The sequence below is a fragment of the Chiloscyllium plagiosum genome, unplaced genomic scaffold (assembly GCF_037043375.1).
Source record: "Chiloscyllium plagiosum isolate Xiang-an unplaced genomic scaffold, Cpla_swu_hap1 HiC_scaffold_17, whole genome shotgun sequence".
NCBI lineage: Eukaryota > Metazoa > Chordata > Chondrichthyes > Orectolobiformes > Hemiscylliidae > Chiloscyllium > Chiloscyllium plagiosum.
This window is the reverse complement of record NW_028270155.1, coordinates 42,653,948-42,681,118: the sequence shown is the minus strand read 5'-3', so window position 1 is coordinate 42,681,118 and position 27,171 is coordinate 42,653,948. Positions and strand designations below refer to the sequence as shown.

The window sequence follows — 27,171 nt, the reverse complement described above, 5'->3', positions numbered from 1 at the left end:
CAACAGTTTGCTCAGTAACACCACCTTGTTGATTGATTGTCATTTGCTTGAGTTCCTTCCTCCCTCTCATTATCTAATTTACTGCTGTACTGGGATTTTCCTGTATCCTGTTTAGTGAAGACCAATGTAAAATGTTCATTTCATCTGCCATCTCCCTTGCTAATGTTCTAGATTTATTTTCTTCATAACCAACGCACTCAATGTGAATGCTTTTTTTTTTGCAAACATCTATAGATCTGTCCCTATATTTCTGGCTTTCTTTCATACTCGAGTCTTTTCTCGTTTGAATTTTTATTGTATTCTGCCCAATCTTGTGATCTTTGTGCCAATGGAACTTTTTAAAGTTGATTTTATCTTTTATCTTTTTTAGTTAATCATGAATGGTGGCTCCTCTGCTTGGATTTTTTTCACTGCTATAGAGCATAACTATTGTGTATTCTGAAATATCCCCTTCAATATCTGCTATATGTTTTAGAATAGAATAGAAATTTATTTTGACATAGTGAAAAGTTTTGTATCTTTCATGTATAAGTCACCCCTCCATGGTACCAACATCAATGACCGAAGCCATGCATCTTGAAACAGAACTAAATTCAGGCAAGGTTCATCACAGTTCAGTTAACAGCTCCTGGGCTCAGGGAAAGCCGAATTGACTTATCCTTTAACTTGATTTGCCCATGATTATCAATGTTTTTGTGAAGCTTCTTTCATACTCCAATCATTACAGTATGTGATTACTGTTAGTCATGTATGTAACTCCCACAAGTGATTTGATGTTATCATTTCTCATCTGCCTAAATCTCTTCATCCAGATTTCATGAACTTAGCTCAACAGAGAGGCATGATCCAATACTGAATAATTAAGAGAATCACTCCTCCAGCTTTCCCTAGCTTCCTGCCCTTCCTAAAGTCTGTTCAGGTCTCAAATCTGTCAACCTGGACTCATTTGTTCATCTGTTTTGCTTTGAATCCTATGTGCATTCTTTAGTTTTGCCCTTTAATCTTTTGTAACCTCTAGCCTTATCTATTGATTTACACTTAGATTTTACCTCCTGTGCAATACTCTTCTATCTTGCCTTTTCTCTACCACATTTTCCTAAATTTGATCCATTAACCCCATTACTTAAGCACACTCCACTTCCCTGGTTATGCTGGAGCCAGAATTTTAGTGAACTGCACAGGCGTAGAATATCCCAAAGATACAGACCCCACACCCTCCAGTACTAGTGCCAGCGCTCCATGGATTGGAAGCTTCAATTCTTTCTTGCTCAGAACTATTTTGTAAGATGTGAGATTTTGTGCATATTTTGGTTTTATATGAATGCACAGCATTCAAAGTATTTTCAACTAGGAGAAAAGTGAGGACTGGTGTGTGGTGCTGGAAAAGCACAGCAAGTCAGGCAGCATCCAAGAAGGAGGAGAATCAATATTTTGGGCATAAGCCCTTCACCAGGAAAGTGGAGAGGAGGAGCTGAGAGATAGGAGGGTGGGGGGTGGGTCTTGGGGTTTAAGCTGGGAATGGGTAGATGAAGGTGATAGGTCGGGAAGGAGGGCGGAGTAGATAGGTGGGAAGACAGATGGGACAGTTCAAGGGGGTAATGCTGAGTTGCAAGTTTGGATCTGGGATAAGGTTGGTGGAGGTGAAATTTGTGAAATCCACATTGATCCTGTGTGGTTGGAGTGTCCCAAGGCAGTTCTTCCTCCAGGCCTCTGGTGGCTGGAGTTTGGTGGTGGTGGAGGCCCAGGACTTGCATGTCCTTGGCGAAGTGGGTTGGGGGAGTTAAAATGTTTGGCCACAGGGTGGCGGCATTGTTTAGTGCGCGTGTCCTAGAGATGTTCCCTGAAACATTCTGCAATATGGCATGCCAGAGATGTTCCCTGAAACTCTCTGCAAGTTGACATCCCACATCTTCCTTCCCTTCTCTTTGACTCATACTTTCACCTCCACTTTCATCTACCTATCACATTCCCAATTATGTTCCCACCAGCTCCACCCCCCCCCCCCCCCCCCTCCCATTTATCTCCCTCATTCTTCATGAATCGCTTATGCTGGAAACGGCGACTCTCCTGCTCCTTGGAGGCTGCCTGACCAGCTGTACTTTTCCGGCACCATACTCTTTGATTCAAAGCATTTGCTTTCATTTTATCAAGCTGTCTACAAATGTGCTGTCACATTTCTTAGATTTTAGCAAGCTACCTAAGCACTGGTCTATTTGGTGTTTGAAGTTGTAGAAGTTACTGCCTAAAAGCATTTTGAGTCAGAAGAAAGTCCAATTTAATGCCTTGAGTAGAAAAGCCACATTGTCATTGAGGAGGGATGGGCACATTACGTTGAGGTACCACCTGCCCTTAAGCAGGCATTCCAGGCAATATTGTTAAAGGCACAGCAGTCTGTGTGTCCTGGCTAACATGCAGCTTCCAACATGACAACAGATCAACCGGCCATTTCTCATTATTGGTTTCTGGGGTCTTATTGTGATCCTCCCCTACAACAGTGACCTCATTTTTACAAAGCGCTTAAGAACCTCTGAAGAACCTATGATTACAAAATGTTAAACACTCTTCACACTGGATTATTTTCATTCCTCCAAAATCTAAGAGGAGTTGATGTTATGATTAGATTAGGTTTCCTACACTATGGAAACAGACTATTTGTCCTAAGTTCACACCAACCCTCTGAACAGTAGCTCACCCAGACCCATTCTCTCCCTCCCCCTTCCCACCCTATATTTATCCCTGACTAATGCACCTAATACTATGGGCAATTTAACATGACCAATTTGCCTGATCTGCACATCTTTGGACTAGGAGGAAACCTATGCAGACACAGGGAGAGTGTGCAAACGCCACGCAGACAATTTCCTGAGCAGGAATCAAACAGGTTCCTGGTGCTGTGAGGCAGCAGTGCTAACCACTGAGCCACCATGCTGCACGTTACTTTCAGAGAATGGCAAATTAGATTTTGCCTGCTATGACTTTTTGAAAGTATTATAAATACTGGATTTAAGATTTTTTTTTTGTATGGTCTCCTTTAATTCATGGTATAATGGAGTAGTTTGAAGGGGTGAATCATGTTTTAAGGCAATCTGCCTGGCCCACGTGATTTAGTTGCCTTGGGGTTGTGGATCAATACTTAGACCTTTTAGTAATTTTGACACTTAGGCATAACGGAGACGGCAGGTGGCTTTGTTGCATGCAAACTCTGAGTCGGTGTGTTTTGGAAAGAAAACCACAAATGGGTGCTTCTATCCACGTGAAAGAAATGTCATAGGTTAATCACCAGACACAGAGTGCTGGTGATAATTGATTCTGAGCTCAATGAATTGAGATTTGTGGAGAGTTGAAGAATAAGAAATTGCTGGAGTGCGTTCTGCTACTAGAAGTCCATTTGAGTATGCTCAAGATTGAGCAAAGAGGACTTTTTTTCCAGTGTGTTTCAATTATACTTGAATATAGTTTGTTTTCTGTGTGTAATAAACTTTAATGTACTTTGAACAAAAAAGCATAAGAGACATCTTGTGAATTTGTTTAGTGACTGACTTTCATGGTAAACAAAACAAAAATCAGTCTAGGATTATTCAGTGTCACCATCAGCTGGGAATCTTAGTAGTGAGCCAATCCAGGAGGAGCCTGCGATTTTAAACATTTCCAGTGTGCAGTATAATTCGAAACAAGGTCTGTTTTTTTTTAAGTTTAAAAAGTACCTTTTCTCTAGATTAAATTTTACTTGGATAATATATTAATCAGCTTTTAGTTGTTACAGAAAATGTCTTAAAATGTGAACTCATGAAAGTTGCTAGGGAATTAATATCTCATAGTTATTGGATGCTACGGCATTAGACGTTTTGGGGATCATAAAGAAAATGAACTGGACGAATCACATCCTCTGTTAGGATGATTGAACCAGTCTCATTCTCTAAATGAAAACCATAATTTTTAATTTGAAACTTTTAAAAGATGGGAAGACACTATATGACCTCACTATTTAGCTTTTTAAACCATTAGTAAAGATATTTGATAAGTTTTACCTATTAATTATGAGAAGTATGTAAATCCACATACACCAAAGCATCTTTGAGAGGGGCTTTGAGGCAGTATTTTAGGATTGCACATAATGGAAGGAATCTGCATACTGGGCAAGTTAACCGTCTAATGAGAGGTGGAACACATATTTACTTATATTAAAAACACATCTAGAATGTAGGGAACAGGTCCACGTGTGAGAACTGTTAATTGACTTTGTACAAATAAATAATTGTTCATCCGAAGTTGGACTTAATGTGTTGAAGCGAGAATTCTTACATTTTGTGAATTTATACATTATGCTGATGTCTGTAGTTGATAGAAGAATCATTTTAATTGGATAAAGAAATAGAAATATTTTGCTTTAAAGGGAAATGGCTAGTCAGGAGATTTATAGCTTTTTGTTCAATTATCTCTAGACCATTGTCCCAGTATTGTGCTTATAGCCTAATAAACAGAAATGTAGATGCTTTTCTGTTCTGTATGTTACTAAGATCCCAGTTGATGGTGACACTGAATAATCCTAGACTGATTTTGTTTTATTTACCATGAAAGTCAGTCACTAAACAAATTCACAAGATGTCTCATGTTCTTTTGTTCAAAGTACATTAAAGTTTATTACACAAAGAAAACACAAACTATACTCAAGAATAATTGAAACACACATTACAAACATCAGGAAGAAAAATTAATCCTGTTCACCCAGCACTACCTTAAAAAGACAAACCTCAGTGAAGAATTGCTCATATTAATGTTAAAGCTTCTTGCTCATCTAGCAAGACTTAATTTCTTCTTAGGTAAATTTTCGTATATTCACTTGTTCTGTTTTCTTCAATTAATGTATCTCCCCAAAACTTTTAAATAAGCAGTTAACTCAAGTCACTAACACTTCTGAACCAGAGTTCTACAAACTTATGTCTGACAGTCTTGTAAGATGCCTTCGCCTCTAATAACGCCAATGTCTTCTTACATTGCTTTGAAGAAAACATCAGACCCCACCCCCATCACTGTCCTCTTTTTGGAGACTGCTATTAACAGTGCTTTTATCGTGAACGATATATGTCAATATTTTTCTGTCAACCTGTCCTGAATTGTAAAACTCAAGCCAGCAAATGCCTTAATCATCTCCCAAGGGGCTTGGTAGTCATTTCACTTTAATTACACACTTCCTTCAACTGTTTGTAGCTTTCAGTTCAAAGTTAATATAAGATTTTTTTTTTAAAACGGTGTCAGGCGCACAGCACCAAAAATTAAAATTCATTGTTTTCTACATTGCACATACGTCTCCAAATAATAAGTCATAGAGTTGTATAGCACAGAAATAGACCCCTCGATCCAATTGGTCCATGAAGACCAGTTATCCTGAACTAATGTAGTCCCATTAGGCAGCATTTGGCCCATGTCCCTCTAAACCTTCCTATTCATATACCCTGCCACATGCCTTTTAAATGTTATAATTGTATCAGCTTCCATCATTTCCTCTGCCAGCTCATTCCACACATGAACCACCCTCTGTGCAAAAAAAGCCCCAAAATCCCTTTTGAATCTTTTCCCCCTCACCTTAAACCTATGCCCTTTAGAATTGGACTCCCCTACTTAAGGGAAAAGACCTTGCCTATTTACCCTATCCATGCTCCTCATGATTTTTATAAATCTCTATAATGTCACCCCCTTGGCATATTGTGAGCCATACTATCAACATAAGCATTCAAAAAGAACATACAGCTCACTGGTTCTCATCAACCCAATAATTCTTTTAACATTACCGGCTTATTGATTCCAAACAATCTTTATCAGGTATGTCATCTGTTATTTTCTATTCCCTTTTTGAACTTTATTTCATACCCTCCATTGAACTCTAATTCCTGAGTCCATTGTAACCAATGTGGTAATGTATGTCAACATCACAGGAAGTTTCTGTTGTGTATCTCAGTATAAAGAAATTTCAAAATAACTGAATATGAAAATTTAAATATAACTGCAGCCAAAATATTAACGAAGAAACTTCTAGTACAAGTTCTCTCTTGCTGGAGTATTTTCTGACATGCAGTTCTTATAGACTTGGTTCAGATGGTGCTCCAAACACTTGTAATGGTCATCTGTTGGGAAAATCCGTTCAAAAGAAACTAAAAGGTTAGAAAATCCAGGGCTCAATCTACTGTACGTTCACATTAAAACCATTTCAGTATTATTGTATCTTTCTATTTTTCCACAATTTGTTGGCTTTATCCTAATTTCATAAAAAGGTCATTTTTGCCTGTTACCTGTGCAGCTGACAGACAAATCCTCTTTTTCAAATCTTTCCATGGTCTGAGCCCTCCAATATCTCTAATCTCCTTTAGCCTGACAACCCTCCGGTCTTGTATTCCTCCTATTCTGGCATCTTGTGCTTCATTTTGGTTTACCAGTGTACATTGTTGACAGGTGGGCCCTCAGCCATAAGCATTAACATTCCTTTTGTTTATTAGCATGGGGTAGAATTTCACAGCCCCCCATTGGCTGCTTTGTAGTTGGAGGGAGCCTGTAAAGTTCCCGATGTGGCCTTTCCCATCCCAGCCTCAAAATCTGATAAAGAACTCAGGAGTAAGGAGGAGGCCAAGCAAATCATTCTGCTCATGCTCAGGCACAAAGTTGGGGTGCCTTTCTCAATAAGCTCCTTTTCACATCTGGTTCCTCACCATCTAATACTGTCACCATGGTCTTTTCTCTCTCTCTAGCCTCTCCATCAAATCCTTGAACCCACCCATCCTCAAGGTATTCCGCACCCCGTCCCGCTCCACACTACCATCGTGGGACTGTTCATATTTGCCTAGATTTGGACTCAGAATCTGGGAGCATTTTTGCAGTCCCAGACCTGGTTCTGGCTGCTATTGGCATTGTTGATGCTATGGAACTAATGACCAATCAGATTGGTTGGCAGCTCTGTGAAGTGGAATTTCTGACCAAGTTGGGGATGAAAAATCTTGTTTAAGTCAATTAATACTCCTCAAAGTTAAGTTACTCTTGGGAGCTGTTATGATAGGTGGGAGTGCATTCAGTGACTCTTCAGGGAGCAGGCTGGGAAGTGCTACCATCTGAAAAATCCTGCTTCTTGATTGTATACAACCCAAAAGACGACCTTTGCCTTATTGTCTTTATGTCAGCTCTCAGCAAAACTAATTAGCCTAATTCCAAACCAGTTTTGCAACAAAACACTGCAAAGTCTTCCACTGTAATTTGAAAGCCACAATGAATCTACCTCCACCACACACTCAGGCAGTATATTGCAGAACCTAAGCACTTAGTGCATAAAAGATTTTACATCTAATCACTGTGCTTCTGCCAATCACCTGAAGTTGGTGTTCTCTTCTTCTCAACCCTTTCACTAATAATAATTTATATTAATAAAGCATCTTTCATGTAATGATATTTTCCAACAAGAGGGTTATTAACAAAGAATGACACTGAGCCAGACAAGTAGACATTAGATCAACTAATCAAAAACCCAGTCAACCAGGGAGGCTTTAAGAACTGTCTTAATTGAAAAAAATCAAGATAGAGGAGTATACAGTGGGAATTCCAGAGTTTGGGGCTTAATTAATGAGTGGCATTTAAATAGTCATGTCTAGAAGTAATCAAACCATGAATGAGAGAGTTTCAGAAGTGGGTCAGTTGAAGTGGATGAAATCACGTATTGTTACTGTTGGTGGGAAAGAACAATCAAAAAGATGGTCTGAATAGGAATATGGAAATTCCTCTCAAGATCAAGTGTAACACCAAAGTTGTGAACAGATTGGCTTAGTCTCACAACATTCCCAGGAAGAGGAATAGGGAACAGAGTTTGGAAGAGGAGAGCAGAAGCAATGCCTTCAATCTTCCCAATATTTAGTAGGCATGTAAGGAACAGTAGCTCACCTCTTGCACCTATAGCATCTCTGAAGAAATTCATTCTTCTCTTCAGGAACAAAAGTATCAAGACAGCAATGTCTGTCATGTCCAACGCAGATTCTGAGGTCTCTTCAATGCTTAACAGGGAGAATTCATTTGTTCTGGAACAGTCAGAAAGACAGTTGAGGAGCGAGGTATGTTTTGTTCCCACATAGTTTGCGAGTTTGCAGATGGTCCATATGCTCCACCTCTTAAATCTATGCCTCTTGGTTATTGATCTTTTTACTCATGGAAAAAGTAACTTCCTATCAACCCTATCTATGTCCTCCAGTGTCTTACACACCTCTGTTTGATCCAGGAGTCATGAGATTGCTAAGCCCTGCCGACCCCCCACATGTTGCTTACTCTGCTTAATAATGAGGAAGGAGGTCTTAGATTTTTGGAAGTTTAGACAGGTTGGTCAGATGGGCAATTTGGTAGCAGATGGAATTTAACTCTGAAAAGTGAGATGAGATGCACCTAGGAAGTAGTAAAAAGAGAAGGGAGTAGTCAATGTAAACCAGGACACGAAGCAGCTCAGGAGAACAGAGGGATCTTGGAGTGATCGTCCACATCCCTGAAGGTGGCAGGACAGGTTAATAGGGAACGTTAACAAGGCATTTGGGACACTTGCCTTTATCACTCATGGCACAGATGACAAGAGCAGGGAGGGTATGTTGGAGCTGAACAAAATTTTGGTTAGGTTACAGCTGGAAAAGTTTGCAGTTCTACTTGCCAAACTATAGGAAGGGTGTGATTGCACTGGAGGGGATGCAGAAGAGATTTATCAGGATGTTGCCTGGATGGAGCAGTTTAGTTCTGAAGAGAGGCTGGATAGGCTTCGGTTTTTTGTTTGGAGCAGAGAAAGCTAATAGAGGACCTGCTGGAGATGGAGAAGATTATAAGGGGCATGGACAAGATGGACAGGAAGCAACTGCTCCCCTTAGTTGCAAGGTCAATAACAAGATGTCAAATTTTAAGATGAAGAGCAAAAGGTTTCAAGGGGATTTGAGCAACAGAGGGTCCAGACAGTGGTGGAAATCTGGAATACATTGTTCATATTGGAGACAGAGTTAGAGGAACCTGACCCCGGTGCTAAAATGCCCCAGGAGGAGATACAAAAATAAAATCTGGTCTTTGTCCTCAGACTCGGTGGGGCGGGAGGTAGAGGGATGTAGTGATTGTAACAGGGTCAGCCAGGTGGACCTCCTAGAATATGAGTTCCCTGATTGGGGTTGTTAATCTGGTCCAATTAAGGAACCCTGCCTGAAAGAGAAGCAGGAATGTCCCCCTCCAATTCTATTTTGATTTAATCCCTGCCCTCCCCTTCACTGTTTGATCATGCAGCATTGCCCTTTGATGTGAAGGCACTGCTGGTCACTGGCCACTTGGGTGTTTTTTTTCTTCCGGGTGGTGGAAACTGAATAAAAATTCATACACTTTGTGTCTTTCACTGTGTCTCACACCTGCACACACAACATGGGTGCTGGGGAAAAAATAAGCACTACCGCAGTTATGCGGCAGTGTGGGTGTAATAATAAAAAATAAACAGGAATGTCCCCCTCCAACTCTATTTTGATTTAATCCTTGCCCTCCCCTTCACTGTTTGATCATGCAGCAATGCCCTCTGAGAAGGACACTGCTTGTCACTGGCCACTCGGGTGTTTCCTTTCTTCCTGGTGCTGGAATATAAAGAAAGATTTACACCCTTGTTTTTCACTGTGTCCAACACCTGCACACACATGACATGGATGCGGGGAAAAAATAAGTACTACTGCTGTCAGACGATAGTGTGGGGAAGAAAAAAAAGAAAAAAAAAAGTGTTAGAAGTTCTGAAAAAAGAAAAAGAAAAAGAAAAAAAAAGGAATGTCAGCCATTGTGGGCGGCACAGTGGCACAGTGGTTAGCACTGCTGCCTCACAGTGCCAGAGACCCGGGTTCAATATCCACCTCAGGCGACTGACTGTGTGGAGTTTGCACGTTCTCCCCGTGTCTGCATGGGTTTTCTCCGGGTGCTCCGGTTTCCTCCCACAGTCCAAAGATGTGCAGGTCAGGTGAATTGGCCATGCTAAATTGCCCGTAGTGTTAGGTAAAGGGTAAATGTAGGGGTCTGGGTGGGTTGCGCTTCAACGGGTCGGTGTGGACTTGTTGGGCCGAAGGGCCTGTTTCCACACTGTAAGTAATCTAATCTAATCTAATCTAATCATTCTGTTCACTTGAGTTGGCTCGGAGGGAGCTGGATCAGTGTCAAGGAGTCTCCATGTGTAAATAAAGGGTGACTTGGTGATGGGATACTGGCCTTTGTGGGGTTAATTCATCTAGCTCTACAATACTATTTCCTTCACCTGTCCATCCAATTGCCTTCTGAAAACATCTACTGTCTTTGCTTCCAGTATGAACATAGAACAGTACAGCACAGTACAGGCCCTTTCGCCTTTGATGTTGTGCCGACCTTTTATTCTACTAAGATCAAAATAACCTACATACCCTTCATTGTACTATCTTCCCTGTGCCTAACCAAGAGTCGCTTAAGCCTCCCTAATGTATCTGACTCTTCGAGCACCGTTGGCAGTGCATTCCACACAGCCACCACATTCTGTATAAAGGACCGACACCTGACACCTCACCTAAACCTTCCTCCAATCACCTTAAAATTATGTCCCCTTGTGATAGCCATTTCTGCCCTGGGAAAATGTCCCTGGCTACCCCACTCTATTTATGCCTCTCATCTTGTGAACCTCTACCAAGGCACCTCTCACCCTTCTTCGCTCCAATAAGAAAATCCTTAGCTCCCTCAACCTTTCTTCATAAGAAATGCCCTCCAGTCCAGGCAGCATCCTGGTAAATCTGCTCTGCACCCTCTCTAAAGCTTCCAGATCCTTCCTATAATGAGGCGACCAGAACTGAACACAGCCCAGTTCTGCATTCTGTCAATGTCCTGTTGCAACCTACAACAGACCTCCACACTACCCACTACTCCACCAACCTTCATGTCATCGGCAAGCTTATTAACCCACCCTTCCACTTCCTCATCAGTCATTTATAAAAATCACAAAGTGCAGAGGTCCCAGAACAGATCTCTGTGGAACACCACTGGTCACCAAGCTCCAGGCTGAATACTTTCCACCTACTACCACACTCAATGTGGGTCAACCAATTCTGTATCCAGACAGCCAGATTTCCCTGTATCCCATGCCTCCTTACATTCTGAATGAGCCTATCATGGGGAACTTTATCAGACCTGTTTGAGCATATCAGCCAGTTTCACACCGTCCTCACAAATGACAAGTAGTGAATACTGAAGCAAAGTATTCATTAAGGACTTCCCCTTCCTTCTCTGACTACAGGCACAAGTTCCCTCCACTATCCCTGATAAACTCTATCTTCAGTCTGTCCATCCCCTTGTTCCTCACACAAGTGTAAAATGCCTTGGGGTCTACCTTAATCCTACCTGCTAAACCTTGTTCATGCCCCCTTCTAGCTTTCCTCAGTCCATTCTTCAGTTCCTTCCTGGCTACCTTGTAATCCTTTAGAGTCCTGTCTGATCCTTGCCTCCTCAACCTTAAGTAAGCTTCCTTCTTCCTCTTGGAAGACTAGGCATCTTACTGGGTAGTAAATTCAAGGTCATCACTTGCTATGTGAGAAAAAAAATTACTTCACATTCCCACCTGTATCTGTTGTCCAAAATTTTAAACCTTTGTCTTAGTGTTTGTATCATTAGCATTATTATTGTATCATTGTCTCTCTATTTAAACCTCTCATTCAACATTGTACACTCATATCAAACCTCTTCCCATCTCCATTGTTTTGGAGAGAACACTAGCGTCTCCAATTTAACCATGTAGCTACTATCCTCATCCCTGGAACACTGCTGATAAATCTCTTCTCAAAGTCTTTCACATCCTTTTTGAATAGTGATGACCAGAATTGTACACAATGTTCTAATTGTGGTCCAACAAGAGCTTTATCAATTTTGAGGATATTGGAAAATTGAAGTTTTCTCTGTATAACACAGAACTGATGAATGAGAGTCACAGGGGCATTTTTTAAACTAAATACTTTTTTTTTAAAATTTAGTAATTAAACATTATTCTAAGAAAAAAAATAAATTTTATTGCAGCCTTAGATCAGGAGTATACAAACTGTGTGTGAAGTTACTTAAGTAACAGCTACTTAAACTGGTTTTTTCATGGTTGAACCACTGTTTTCAAGAAGCATAAATAGGTCACCCTCAACACTGCCTTGCCTGTGCTGAGTAGTGCTTTGGTTGTACAGTGTGTGAAGTGGGAGTTTGATAAGTTTGAAAGGAATCAGTGAGGGACGAAGAAGTGGTTTTCAGCATCTGTGTCGAGATTATGTATTTGGGGAAGGCATGGGAATAATAATAAAACAGGATGATATTGAGAGGTGTAGAAGAAATTGACAGACTTTGGGTTACATGTCCACAGGTCCCTGAAATTGATAGGATAGGTAGTTAAGGTGGTGACTTTGGCATGTAGAATGCTTTTCTTCATTTGGTGAGCTGGAGGCAAAGCAATGGGTTTCTTTTTAAAAGACAGATGGGTAGAGTCTTGTTAGGCAACGGAAGCAAAAGTTATTGAGGGAAATGAGATTTTTATATTTTCTCTCTAGATGAAGGCATCACTGGATAGACCAGCATTTATTCCCTATGCCTAATTGCCCAGAGAACAGTTCAGAATCAATCGTGTTGCTGTTGGTTGGCAGTCAAATGTAGACCAGACCAGGTATAGTTAGCTGATTTCCTTTCCTAAAGGAAATTAGTGAACCAGATGGGCTTTTCTAAAAACTGACAATGGTTTCATTGTCATTAGACTCTTAATTCCATTTTATTGAATTCAAATTCCACCATCTGTCATGACCCTGGATCACCAGAACATTACCTTTGTCTCTGTATTAGTTCAAAGATAATACCATTAAGTCAACATAACCCCCCAATATGGTCTTCAAAAGACAAACAGATTATTTTATTCAATGGCAGCGGAGTGTCAAGGGACCTTTCTTCATACACAATACAAAAAGCCAGGAGTTAACACTAGACATTGGTAAGATCACAACTAGAGTTCTGGGTACAGTTCTGACCATCACATTACAGAAAGAACAAAATTGTTCGATAGGAGAGTCTTGAAAATGGTAGCAGAAAAAAAAACTAGATATGTTGGAGATGTTTCATGCAGAACAGAGGTGGCTAAGGTGTGACTTAATTAAGTGTAAAATAATGAGGGGGCTTGGATAGATTGGACAGGCAAAACCAGTGTTCCTGAACAGTGAGGTCAATTGCCAACAGACAGCTTGAAGTTTATTAGTAGAAGGATTAGAGGTTACAGGAGAAAAGTTTTTTTTAAAACCAGAGATGGTCATCTGGATTTCGCTGTCCAGAGATTGACGTGGAAACCCTCAATTCATTTAAGAAGAACCTGGAACACCACGAGAAGAACACTAATCCTGCTATAGCACAAGAAGTGGGATTAGAATGAGTAGCTAGTTTATTTAGTCAGTGCAGACATGATGGGTTGCATAATCTCTTTGTACATTAACCTATGGTTCTGTTAAAGTCACAAGATGAGCATGGGTCCTAAGTAACCTCTTCAAGGGGTCAGCGCTTACAGCTCAGTACATTAAAAAATCAGGTATAAAATAGCTCAATAAAGAAATTATCTACAGTCCCAGTCTAAAAGTTGAAGTCACAAGTGACTTAAACCTAGAAGGTTAAGACATAGGGATGCTTGTTTGAGTATTGTACAAATGGTATTTTAGGGCAAGATGCAAAGTTTTTTTTATATTTCATGTTTTGGAATTATACTTTTGCTGAGAGTTTTAAAATCTTTAAATGTGCATTGCAAATAGATGGCTAGGTATATCGTTACAATTTCTTGTTTAAACTGGTGTGATCATTATTACAAAATCTGCAGCACTGTGTGCTTATGCTTCAGTTAAAGGCCACTTTATTAAAAGCAAATCATGATCATCAAGATCTGTGTTTGGGATTTAACTTGTTCAGTAATAGCATCAGCTGGGATCATAACAGCTCACATTTGATCATGTTGATGTTTTCTTAGAACTTGGAGACTCAACACTCATTCAACAATCTTGTTACTTCTATCTTTTAGAGATGCCACACTACTTCTTTAAAAACCAAAGATCATGCCCTCCAATTCTTATTTCTGAAACCTTATCCAGCATTTGTAGTTTCAGCATTCTGGGTTTGTTTATACTACCTCCCTCCACAACCCCACATCAGATGTTTGACCATGCTAATATACAAATGGTTGGGGTAAAGTTCAGAAATGTAAAATCAGTAAAGTTGAGCAATAATCAAAATTATAAACTATGCACAAGTCAGCTGAACTATAATTGTGAAATTACATTCTTCCTTCAGTCTATGGTAGGGTTCTGTCTGAGGGAATACCCTCAGTTGGTTCCTCCCACCAATAGCACATTGCGTCTCTTCCCCTTATAGTAATGGCACAATAATTCAAGCTCCATATGCTGTCACTCAGTTGACAGTTCCAAATTGATGTGGTAAACCTGCTAGCTCTATATCCATAACTTGTATGATCAAACTTTGGATAAATCAGATTTTCCTTCAATCATTCAAGTTTTTTGGGGGGAGGGAGTGAGAGGGCAACATTGAGAAAGGGAAATGAAATATCTGGTGTTTGTTTTGGGGTGAGGGGGTTGTGGGAAGAGGGGAAAGAAAGCAGAAAGGGAGACAGGAGTGAAAAGAAAAGGCTCCAGGGGTTTGGTGAAAGTTGCTGCTTATTTACTTTCTGGTTAAAGCATATAAACAACTTTTGACATCACATAACCAAGATTTATTGATACTAAAAACACTTTGCAAGTTGTTCTCTACAATAAAAATCAACTTTACTCCTTTAAAAGGGCAGTGACCAGCACAGATAAAACAGGAGAAAAACAAAATCACTAATGTCTTGATCTTTTATCTGCACACGAGTCCACATAGTATTATCCAGAAACATTGAGTCAGAAATAACCTGCCCAAAGGGATTCAGTTGAGTTACCATTTTTCTATTGGTGAATGGAATCTGTATGCATCCATTGACATGGAATTAAAAGAATTCTAAAAAAGGTTGAGCACTTTTTGCAGTCCTTTCATTTTCTCTTCATTTTTTATTCTACTTTGAAGCACAGCTACATTTAACGGGCAAAATCAACTTCAAATACCTCAGAAGGTTGGAAGCATTTGGCTACGTGTCAGGCAGGTTTATTTATTCACAAGGGTCATTTGTAATTAGTGCAACACACTGTTGCTTCCTGATAAGAGGTGGTCATTGTACAGCAGAGAATGGACAAACCAGTCACCACTGTAGTAAAGAGCAATGGATTGCTAATCAAAGTATAGAAGCTGAACAGTGTTAAAATGGATATTGAAGTGTTTCTTCATGTGGCTGAGTCTAGAATTAGGGCAGGGCACTTTGAAATGTAACAGGTCACCTTTTAGGACAAATGAAAAATCAGTAGGTTGAGATACTTTGAAAATCTACAATAGAGAACTGTGGAAGGAAGGCTATTGCATAAGGCAGAGGCAAGATTTTACTAAGGCAAGGGAACCAACATCTTGGATTAGATGGAAGTGTGCAATTTAAAACAAAGATCACCAATGATTCTTTTTGCTCAAGAGGTAGAACGGTCCATTTCTGCCACTAAAGAAAATAATTTCAGAGCAAAAAAACTCTATAGAATCAAATTCTTGATGATCTTTGACCACTTAGAGGTAATTCAACTACTTTGGGCCAACCTGTTGAGATAAGTTATGACATCTCTCGGACAGATCTTTAGCTCCAAGCAACATGAACCACTGCAAAGATCCTAGGGGTTACAAAACTCTTTGTACAACTTCTTTCTCTCCCAATGAAGGGCACTATAGTTTCAAACTGACACTTAAAGCTTGTTTTAATTGAAAATAGACTTGCTGAAAGATTAAACAATTTCATACTTGGACTAAAACACAACTCTGAATTCTTTAATTACTAAAAACTTAAAAACATGAATTCTCCTTAGAGTGTTGGCATGTTTTGCACTATTTTTGGCTTTTTTGTACAAGGCAGTCTGTTGGAGGATAAAAATTATTAAATTTCCCTTCTTATGATTGGATAAGGAGGAGGACATATACTAGTTATGCTAGTATTTTACTTGATTAATTGTCAAGAGTCGTCGCATTCAGGAATCAAATCTTTTGGTTATTATGCAGGACGTGCAGATCTGCAACAAGTGCTCAAAGATCAGCCGGATGAGTCTCTGAGTAAAGCCAATGCAGATATAATTGCGGACAAGGAGGCTGAACACACAGTCTCCAATAAACCCTTCATTTGCACTAATTTGACTGCTTGCAAGGAACACTACCACAACTCATTTTCTATAGTTTCACTTTTGCCTTGTGGAGATTGCAGCTTCTGCATGATGGAGTACACTCATTAGATTCAGTGATGAAATAGCTCAGGCTGAAGACCAGATGATTATCTTTGGTCCATTGTGCGCTCACGTTAACTTCTAGCTCATCCTTGGGCAATTTGAAATATTCAAAATCTCCATTAATGATTGGTGAAAATGACATTCAGATTCTGAGAATCACTTGTTGCCTTTCTTGCTTCAAAATGCTGAACACCAAACTTTGCATTTAGCTAGATAATGGACTCCAACTAGACAGCTCTGACCAAAAAGAAAGGTGAAGAAACTTACCATTAGCAACCGAATACGCTGAAGAGCATGTGGATCAAGTGACTGTACATTTATATTATTTACTTCATCACCAACTGCACTGATTGCCTAAAACAATAAAATGTTAGGTCAGATAGCAAATCTTTGATTTGAAGAGGCATTTTACAAATAGTTTCAGTAACTAGATGCAATTGCAGATCACCAAATATGTACCTTGACAAACATGCAACAAGAATGTGTTTATTGATGGAGATACATGAGATAAAGGGATAGTAAAGGTCCCATCCCAGTAGATTGGAGGGGGTGCAGTCAGTGTTTGTCTCAGGTAGCTGTATTGGGACTGGTCACTTTCCATTCATTGAAAGATTCTGTGGAGATATGTTAATACACACAGGAAGAATGGGGAGAGAATGGCCAAGTGAGTATCTGGAGTTTTGGCACAGGGGTGAGGAAAATTATTTGGACACCTTATCATAAGCAAGGACCTACCCGCAATGGGACCAGAAGTGGAGTCAAACCATAACTTGACATGGCTGCTGGGAAAAGCGGTCAATGGTGAGACTGTTTCTAATCTTTAAAATAAGGCCGTTGTATTTAGGTCTCAAGCTATTTTCAAGAACAGAAAAAAGAAAAACGCAGAAATGAGACTAGTTGTGGTCAGAGACAATAATACCCACATAACCTAGATTACTACTTGAGCCACAGGAACACTGACTTAGGATAAGTAAAATGGAGTTTGAGTGCATGTCTCAAAAGCTTAGCTTGGGAAGAATGGCATTCTATTCATGGTTAAAAATCACACAACATCAGGTTATAGTCCAACAGGTTTAATTCTATTCATGGGCAGAGTAAGCAGTTCGAAAGGGGGACTTCAGTAAACTCTGCAGGGACCAATGTCCTGGTGACTTGAATAGCTGGGACTACCAGAGTGTACAAACAGAAAAACAGCAAATAGGATCAATGAAGCAGTATTTTTAAAAAAGCAAAATTAAATAGCTCTTCGAACAAAGTAAGTGAATTAGCAGTAAAAGTGAGGTTATCGAATATGATCTTATAGCCATTGAGTGTCATCATTAATCAAGTTTACACCTGCTTATGATCAAACGTTTTATGAATTGGTGATCTTTAAAATCTCCATGTTTAAAACCAATGCATCCTGCATTAGAATTTGTCTTCATTTGTTTACCTGTTCATCAGTCAGAGGTATCTTAATAAATGGCAGTAACTTATCCACAGAGGCTGAAGGATATGAAAATTTCTGAATTTTTCACCTAGATCAAATAAAACAAGTAGTAGTTTAGTGGAATAACCCAAAAGAACTCAGGTTTGGAACTTTGCATATCTAAAGTACATTAGAGAAAACTTGATAGTCTCCACATTATGGCACACATGGACCAATGTCGCCAAATACAAACAAACTTTCATAGCCAAATGTCCTATAATAAAATTAGTGAAAAGAAGGCATTCTAAAATGAAGAGGCACAAAAAGAAAAAATGATGAGCAGCTGAATTACATGGTTGGGAAGATTAGGGTTTGTCATACAGCACAAACAGAGCCTTCAGTCCAACCAGTCCATGTGGACAATGTCAAACTCAACTGGTTTCATCCACCTGCACTTGGCCCATATTCCTCCAAATGTTTATATACTTATCAAAATATCTTAGACATTTGACAGTACCTAAATCCACCACCTCCTCCACAGTTCACTCCACACTAATCACAAAGAAAACCCTCTTTTTAAAAGCTCTCACCTTAAAAATATGCCCACTAGCCTTGGAATCATTCACTAGGGAAAAGACACCTGCTATTCACTTTATGCCCCTCATGATTTTATAAACCTCTGAGCTCCAATGAAAAGAGCCTTTCTATCCAGCATATTTTTTAGAACTGAAGCTCTCCATTCTCAGCAACATCCTGATAACTCTTCTGAATCCTCCCTAACTTTATATCCTTCCTATAACAGACCAGCCAGAACTAGGCAGTACACCAAACGAGGCTTCACCAACACTTGGTACAACTTCAGCAAATGACTTCAACTCCCATACTCAAAAAGGTCTGAGCAATGAAGGTATATACACCAAACACTTTAACCGCCTTATATGACAAACATTAAAGAATATGTACCTGAACCCCTCTGCCTCTGTTCTACAACACTACTCAAGGCCCTACTTTTAATTTGTACAAGTCCTGCCTTTGTTCGTTTTACCAAAATGCAATACCTCACATTTATCTAAATTAAACTCCTGTCACTCCTCAGCCCATTGACCCAATTGATCAAAATCTCTTTGTAATCTTAGATAACCTTTGTCACCAGTCACTATACCAATTTTGAAATCAAACTTAGTAACCATGCCTCCTTTATTCTCATCTAAATCATTTATGTAAATGACACACAGATCCAGGACTGATCCCTGTGGAACATCACTAATCACTGGCCTCCAGTTGAAGAAACAACCCTCCACCACCCCCTCCTGCTATTAAGCCAATTTTGCAACCAATTGGCAAGCTCACCCCGAATTCCAAGTGATCTAACTTTACTAATTAGGCTACCATATGGCTAGTCAAAGGCTTTACTAAATTCCAAGTAAACAATATCTACCACTCTGTCCTCAAGTCTTCTTGGCTCCTTCCTCAAAGAAAATCTCAATCAACTTGAGAGACATGATTTCCTGCACACAAAGCTATGCTGATTATCCCTAGTCAGTCCTTGCCTCTCCAAATGCACTTAATTGCAAAACTTTCAGACTTGCCAACTTAACCACCCCTGAAATCAGTGTTACAGGTCTATAGTTCCCATGCTTTTCCTCTTAAGAGGAGATGCAAGGAAAAAGGCACAATTAGCCATTCTCCAGTGATCTGGCATCTCACCCATAGTTAAAGATAATACAAATATTTCTGCAAGGGGCCCTACAATGTCCTTCTTAACTTCCCACAACATCGTGGGAAACACTAGATCAGGTCCTGGGGATTTATCCACCTCTTATATTTTCTAAGACTTCCAGCACATCCTCTTCTGTAATGTGAAGTATTGATATTTTAAACAGTTATTTCTCTACCCTCCATTTCTTTCTCCACAGTAAAAACTGACATGAATCGAACATCCATTAAATGTCTCTCTCGTTGTCCTGAGGTTCAATGCAAAGATGATCTCATCTTAATGGGGTCTTGATCATTTCCTATCTTTCTCCTCCCCATTCCCCCACTTAAAACTAGGATTACACATTAATTCACTTCAGTGAAGTACTAAAAGAAATCAATGTGTATGAACAGAATTCTCTGCTACATCTCAATGCACTTCCAAATCTTGCATTCAAAATACCCAGGATACTCCAAAATCAGAAAACACATGGCCATTTTGGATTTATCAAAATAATAAAGGCAGCATACAGATGAAAGTGACATATACCCTCAACGGCAAGGTTAGAAGAGTGCAGAGGTCTACTATGCAGATAGGACTCCAGTAAAACTCAATGTGTAGGGTATTGTTTTTGCAATTTCATTGAAATTTATGAAAGACAGCCAAGCATCATTAAGAGTTTTGGCCAATCCAACATAGAAAATCAGTGTCATCCTTTCATAAGCAGCTTTAGCTACTACACATTCTTGGCTTTCAAAAATGCCATTTACTTTTTAAAACCATTAGACAACTTTGATGTAGCTTTTTGATATGAAGTAATCTTCATGTTCAGTATCAGACCACTTGGGTATGCATTGAATTTTTTTAAAAAAAGCAAAAAAAATTACTGTTGAAACGCTATCACATTTATATAGTTTTTTTAAAAATGTTACCTTGTGAAGAGAATTTCACAAGGTGTGGGTTGCACTGGGGGTGTTTTCTCCCCCGTTGCTCAGATCTTTGTACATGGTGTCGCTTCGGACCCAGTCCATCTTTGATCTCCACATGAAGTGGAAGATGGCCCAGGTGACTGCAGCAGCACAGGTTATGGGAATAGGCCAGGCCTGTGCCACATATAACAATACTGGGAGTACCTCACACCTGATTACCAGGTTTTTACCCATGATGGAGAGCGACTGTTTCTCCCATCTGCCCAGTTTCTGCCTCATTTTCCTGATACGCTCCTCCCAAGACTTGGCGCATGCTCCAGCCCCACCGAATCAAATACCCAGCACCTTCAGGTGGTCAGTCTTGATGGTGACGGGGAAAGAGGATTGGTATGCCCAGTTCCAAAAGAGCATGGCCTTGCTCTTGCCTGGGTTTACTTTGGCCCCTGAGGCCCACTTGAACTGGTCGCAGATGCACATGAGTCTGTGCATGGACAGCGGATCAGAGCAGAAAACAGCGACTTCATCCATGTACAGGGAAGCCTTAACCTGTAGGCCCCCCCTGCCAGGACTAGTCATCCCTCTCAGGCTCGTATCCTTCCTAATGGACTCAGCAAATGGCTCTATGCAGCTCACAAACAAGGCAGGAGAGAGAAGGCAGCCCTGCCTTACTCCAAATCTGACTGGGAAGCTGTCTGATACCCACCCATTGATTGAGACTGCATTGACAATGTTGGTGTAGAGCAGTCTGATCCAATTGCAGATTCCCTCCCCAAAGCCCATTTTGGAGAGAACATCTCTCATGTACGTGTGCAATATCCTGTCAAAGGCTTTCTCCTGGTCCAGGCTGATGAGGCAGGTGTCCACCCCCCTGTCCTGCATGTAGGCGATCGTATCCCTGAGGAGTACGAGACTCTCAGCGATCTTCCTGCCCAGTACAGCACACGTTTGGTCAGGGTAAATCACCAATCCCAGAGCAGATCTGACCTAGTTGGTGATGACCTTTGACAAGATTTTGTCGTCTATATTTAGCAGCGAAATTAATCGCCAATTTCTAATTTCCTCCCTCTTCCCCTTCTGCTTGTAGAGGGGAGTGATGATGCCTTTCCACATGGATTCACTCATGGTACCTGCCAGAAGCATACTGACATATACTGGCCAATCAAGTCCCATAGAGCAGAATAGAACTCAACCAGTAAGCCGTTGCTTCTGGGAGTTTCAAAGGGCTCGAGGGCCTTTGTCAGCTCAACCAGAGATAGTGGATAAACAGATAAGGAAAAGCAGAATGGGAAAGCACCTATCTTTTGTCTACAAACTAAGCCTCATTCCTACTCCACTTGGCCAAATTTTCCATGCTTCTCACTTAGATAGAATTTCTACAGTAATAAACTAGATTTTTAAATTTTGTCTTGCACCACTTGTCACATTATCTTTTGCATTAGTGGTACTGGAAGAGCACAGCAGTTCAGGCAGCATCCAAGAAGCTCCTTGGATGCTGCCTGCACTGCTGTGCTCTTTCAGCACCACTAATCCAGAATCTGGTTTCCAGCATCTGCAGTCATTATTTTTACCACATTATCTTTTGCAGTCTACCTAGACTTTCCTCTCCCAACCTAGCTGCTTTAAAAAGGTAATTTGAGCAATCTGAAATGGTAACCTCATAACATTCCACATGCTAATTTGAACAAATGTTCCTTTATTTCCTATTCAAGTTTCCAACACCTTAAAGTACTTAGTTTTAATGAATAGAAAACGTCCATTAACCACCACAACAAACAAACAGGGTGGCAATTCACCTTGGTTCTTTACATTAGTAGAAAATTAAAAGTGAATTTACAAACTAGTTAGCAAATATTTACAGGTACTCAGAACTAAAACAGTAAATTTGTTCAACTACATGGATTGTAACATCACCATTTTAAAGTGAGAATATGATGTTTTGGAGTTCTAAATTTTAAAAGTTCTGGACAGCAAATTCAAGAAAATAAATTGCTCACCATTACAGCAGCAGTTGCAACTTGATCACTTCCTCCTGTAATTACAAAAGGCATGTAGAAAGATTGTGAAGTGATATGAAATGTTACACAAAGTGTTACATAAATGGTACTATTAAACAGATCAAAATTTATTTACATGACATTCAAGAATTAAAGTTTTTCAAATTAGTGCTTTGGATGTACACTAATCATTTCAGCCCATTTGTTATGTTGATTGGTGACTGAATAATTCATTGACAGTTAAATAATTCATCTTTGGTTTCACACGTAGCAGCAAGAGATTTTATGATATCCCCACCCATGTGTTAGATCATATTCTGTAATTCCATACTTGTATGCCCTGGCAACCATAATTGATTTGGTAAGTGGCTTTAAAAAAATTGCCAGTTTTTTTCCCTCCTTTGAAATTTATTCCTTGCATTTCTGGTCTCTAAAGATCAGATTACAAATTTACTAGAAGGATGATACCACCAACACAGGTTAAACTTGGCAAACAGGTTTTTTGGGGGGGCATGGGTGGGAGTGGAAACATGTTCCTAAATAAAATGACAAAGAAAAAAGTAGTAACAGAGAAATTAGTCAGAAAAACAAAAAGAAAAAGTTTGACAACTGTGGAAGTTGTCATCTCGAGGACCAGAATCAGAAATAGTCACGAGTGTGATTCTAGACAAGGAATTTGAATGGTCAGGACTGTGATACCTGCTGCAAGTCATTCAAGAGACTGGCAAAGCACTTGAACACCATGGAGAAAGGAACAGAGGGATGTGCCAATATTATAAAAGGAATAGAGGCAATTTAAGTAGAACAAAAGCATTTTCAATAGGCTTGACTGAGTATCATTTCCTTGTAGTGCATTCCACAAGAAAGGTTATGGCGCATTAACTATTAACAGGTAATTGGAACCTAAAGTAGTTAGTACAATTAACTCAGGCCTTCACGTTCTGCACACAGTTTAGGTCTTCTTATCATTTAATAGTTAACTCAAGAGTACAACAGAAGGTTTATGTATGAATGCCTGCCACAAGAGACTTGACCTGAGATATTGAGTAGAATAGGCATTTTCTAGTATGCAGATGGAGAGAGTGATCATTAAGCACAAACTCTCATGTGATTTAAGGGGGCAGACATTTATCCCAGTGATGAAGTCTGAAATCTCAGGTTAGAAATGCAAACTATTGGAGTACCAAGAGAAGGAGAAATCATAAGTCTTAAAATTCAGAACTGGAAACACACTATATTCAAGACGATGTCAAGAGTGTGGTGCTGAAAAAGCACAGCCAGTCAGGCAGCATCCAAGGAACAAGAGAATCAACATTTCAGGTATAAGCCCTTCATCAGGGATGGATCAAGACAAAGGCCTACTTTTGAATACAATTAAATATAAAAGGGGACAACACAGGAAAGGTCATAGAGATAGAAGATCAGCTGTGAACAGATTAGAATAAGTAGGTCAACGGTATAAAAAGACAAGAGAGTCAAGAATTATCAAGGACATACTTCAGCTTCATTTGTTTTATTGCCACTGGCAACTTTAACAAGTAAACAGACACTATCAAACATACCCATTAATTTTTCAGATGATTGTTCTATTTCCCTTATTTTGTTATTTGCTGAAAAAAATTAAAATAGTTTATTAGCAGAGATTTTCTTTCTACAGTTATGAAACCTAATATTCTTGGAACACTAGTATCCACTAGTACACTATTTAGAAAAACGCAAACCACTTTACCAGAAGACCACAAAAAGTTCAATAGCAGTGTTAGAATTTTCATTTATTTTACAAAGAGATTAACCTATCCAGACTTTAACAGAACTACTATAAAAACCAGAAATAATGGATAAAGGTAAGCCAAAAAGCCTCCCTTTTCGATCTTCAGTTAGCATCTCCAGAAAATTAACAGATTAAGTTGGGACGACCCACACCCTCTTGCTTTTAAAAGTAGGAAAACTATCAGGAATAAAACAAAACCTTAGAAAGAGATATTTGCTTAAATCAGTGCATATCACCCCAAAATGAAAAATGTTACAGACGTATAGTATGGACTATAAAAGAAACTCCAACGACAGATTTATAGAAAATTTCAATGAAGGATGAGTTCTTAAACATTTCCTCCTCAACAGATATGATCGAACCTGCGTATTTCCAGGATTTATAGTTATTTAAATGAATTGTTATTGATATTCCGCTTGGAGATTGGGCTCACGTCTCGTATCAAAATACTTCATAAATAACTGGATCCTCTCATTGCTTTTCTCCTGCGCCAGGGTAATTTGCACCGACTCCTCACGATCCCACTGTGGGGCTTTCAACTCCCTACTATTCCCAAACGCCATAATCAGTACATGAATGTCACAAATACTTTTTAAAAAACTCTTCGTTTAATGCACGTTCTATTTATAATGTGCAGCAGAATTGTATTTTCACTTAATCCACTCAAATAACGAGAAGGGAGCATGCGATCGCACAGGCAGTTGGTTCCAAATGATTTAAGGATAGAAGATGTCAGAGCAGAAGTAGTCACAGATGCATTTGTGATCTCGAAATCTAGCACCACTATCAATTATAAATGGGCATTGTTAGGAAGTACATATTGTGGAAATTCTGCTGCTGCTCGACACATGTTCATCTCTGGAACTATGATGTTGGGACCATATATAGTCACACTGTAGTATGGCACGGTGGCACAGTTGTTAGCACTGTTGCCTCACAGCACCAGAGACCCGGGTTCAATTCCCACCTCAGGCGACTGACTGTGTGGATTTTGCACGTTCTCCCCGTGTCTGCGTGGGTTTCCTCCGGGTGCTCCGGTTTCCTCCCACACTCCAAAAATGTGCAGGTTAGGTGAATTGGCCATGCTAAATTGCCCATAGTGTTAGGTGAAGGGGTAAATGTAGGGGAATGGGTCTGGGTGGGTTGCGCTTCGATGGGTCGGTGTGGACTTGTTGGGCTGAAGGGCCTGTTTCCACACTGTAAGTAATCTAATCTAGAATAATCACCAGCAACAAGCAGCTAATCGGTATGCAGATGTGGAAGCTTGATTAGTTAATGCAAAGTAATGACTAACAGGCTCTGTTGTTAGCCACGTGATTTCAATACACATACTTTCAACCTTTTCCTGCCTGTATCTGAAAATTATAAATATTTTTAATCAACTTGGTCAAATATGTTTATATAAATCAGGAGTAGATGAGACTTGAACCTGGGCCGCCTAGTGACATCATCACTTTTACAACAGCCCCTATTAGTACATTTTAAAAATGAGGACACGATTTGTAAAGAAGTGCCCTGCCTTGTTCCAATAGAAATCTATTAGCTGAAGCAATGCCAAATTTTGTCCCCCTAGTTTTATATGGACTCCAAAACTGTAACGTTCACTTTAGCTCTGACGAAGAGTCATCTAGACTGTGTGTGGAGTTTGCACATTCTCCCTGTGTCTGCGTGGGATTCCTCCGGGTGCTCTGGTTTCCTCCCACAATCCAAAGATGTGCAGGTCAGGTGAATAGAACATGCTAAACAGGTTAGGTGCATTAGTCAGGTGTAAATGTAGAATAAATGGGTCTGGGTGGGTTACTTTTGTTGAGCTAAATGGCCCATTTCCATAAGGGATTCTATGATTATCTCTATGGATGCTGCCTGACCTGCTGTGATCTCCAGCAATTTTTGTTTTAAGTTCAGATTTCAGTATCTGCAGTAATTTGCTCCCGTACCTGTGTTCTTTGAGGTCTGGATGAGGCTGTGGTTTTAGCAAATGTCAAGTATCGAGGGTTCCAGCTCTCCTACCTTTTATTGGTGTTATTTCAAACCTTTGCTCCAGATCATTGATCACCTGGTCTGCAAAGGAAAGGGAAGGTTCAGCTCCTGCATCTGATCAAAGTGGCCATTTCTAGATCCAAGCTGGCAATCAAGTTCTCCGCACCTGACTCCCTTCCATAGTTATACCTGTGCCCACTCTGATCTCAGCCCATTGCTTGAGATCTTTTGCAATCAGTGGGTACTGTGAGTATTGAAGTTCTTGTTGTTGCTAAATAAGCAATAGTTTATTTTAATAACCTGTTTAGTTATGTTGTGTTTGCACTTTTTTTCAATGGCATTTTCAATATGGTAATTTTTAAATTTACTCATGAGATGTGGACATCTTTGGCTAGGCCAATATTTATTACCCATCCCTAACTACCCAGAGTGTAGTTAAGAGTCAACTACATTGCTTGGGTCTGGAGTCACATGTATATATAGAATATAGAACATTACAGTGCACTACAGGCCCTTTGGCCCTCGATGTTGTGCCAACCTGTGAAATTAATCTGATGCCCATCTAACCTACACTATTCCATTATTATCCATACACATATCTTAAGCCCATTTAAATGCCCTTAACGTCGGCGAGTCTAATACTGTAGCAGACAGGCCATTCCATGCCCTTACTATTCTCTGAGTAAAGAAACTACCCCTGATATACGTCCTAAATCTATCGCCCCTTAATTTAAAGCTATGTCCCCTCGTGTTAGCCTTCACCATTTGAGGAAAAAGACTCTCACTGTCCACCCCATCTAACCCTCTGATTATCTTATACGTCCTTGATTAAGTCACCTTTCAACCTTCTTCTCTTCAACGAAAACAGCCTCAGTTCCCTCAGCCTTTCCTTGTGACACCTTCCTTCCAAACCAGGCAACATCTTAGTAAATCTCCTCTGAACCCTTTCCAAAGGTTCCACATCCTTTCTATAATGCAATGACCAGAACTGTATGCAATACTCCAGGTGCAGCC

At 39.9% G+C, this 27,171-nt stretch overlaps 1 protein-coding gene across 1 annotated transcript; it reads right to left on the bottom strand.

Moving 5' to 3' along the window:
• Nucleotides 1-15,849: 15,849 nt before the first annotated feature.
• LOC148147321 (uncharacterized) lies at nt 15,850-24,740 on the bottom strand. Its single transcript, XM_087996142.1, has 6 exons — nt 24,611-24,740; nt 23,904-24,016; nt 17,812-17,892; nt 16,643-16,733; nt 16,177-16,181; nt 15,850-16,016 (listed from the first exon to the last, which is right to left on the bottom strand). Exons 1-6 carry the CDS (start codon nt 24,738-24,740, stop codon nt 15,909-15,911), a joined length of 528 nt encoding a protein of 175 aa, XP_087852268.1. The 3' UTR covers nt 15,850-15,908.
• Nucleotides 24,741-27,171: the final 2,431 nt, after the last annotated feature.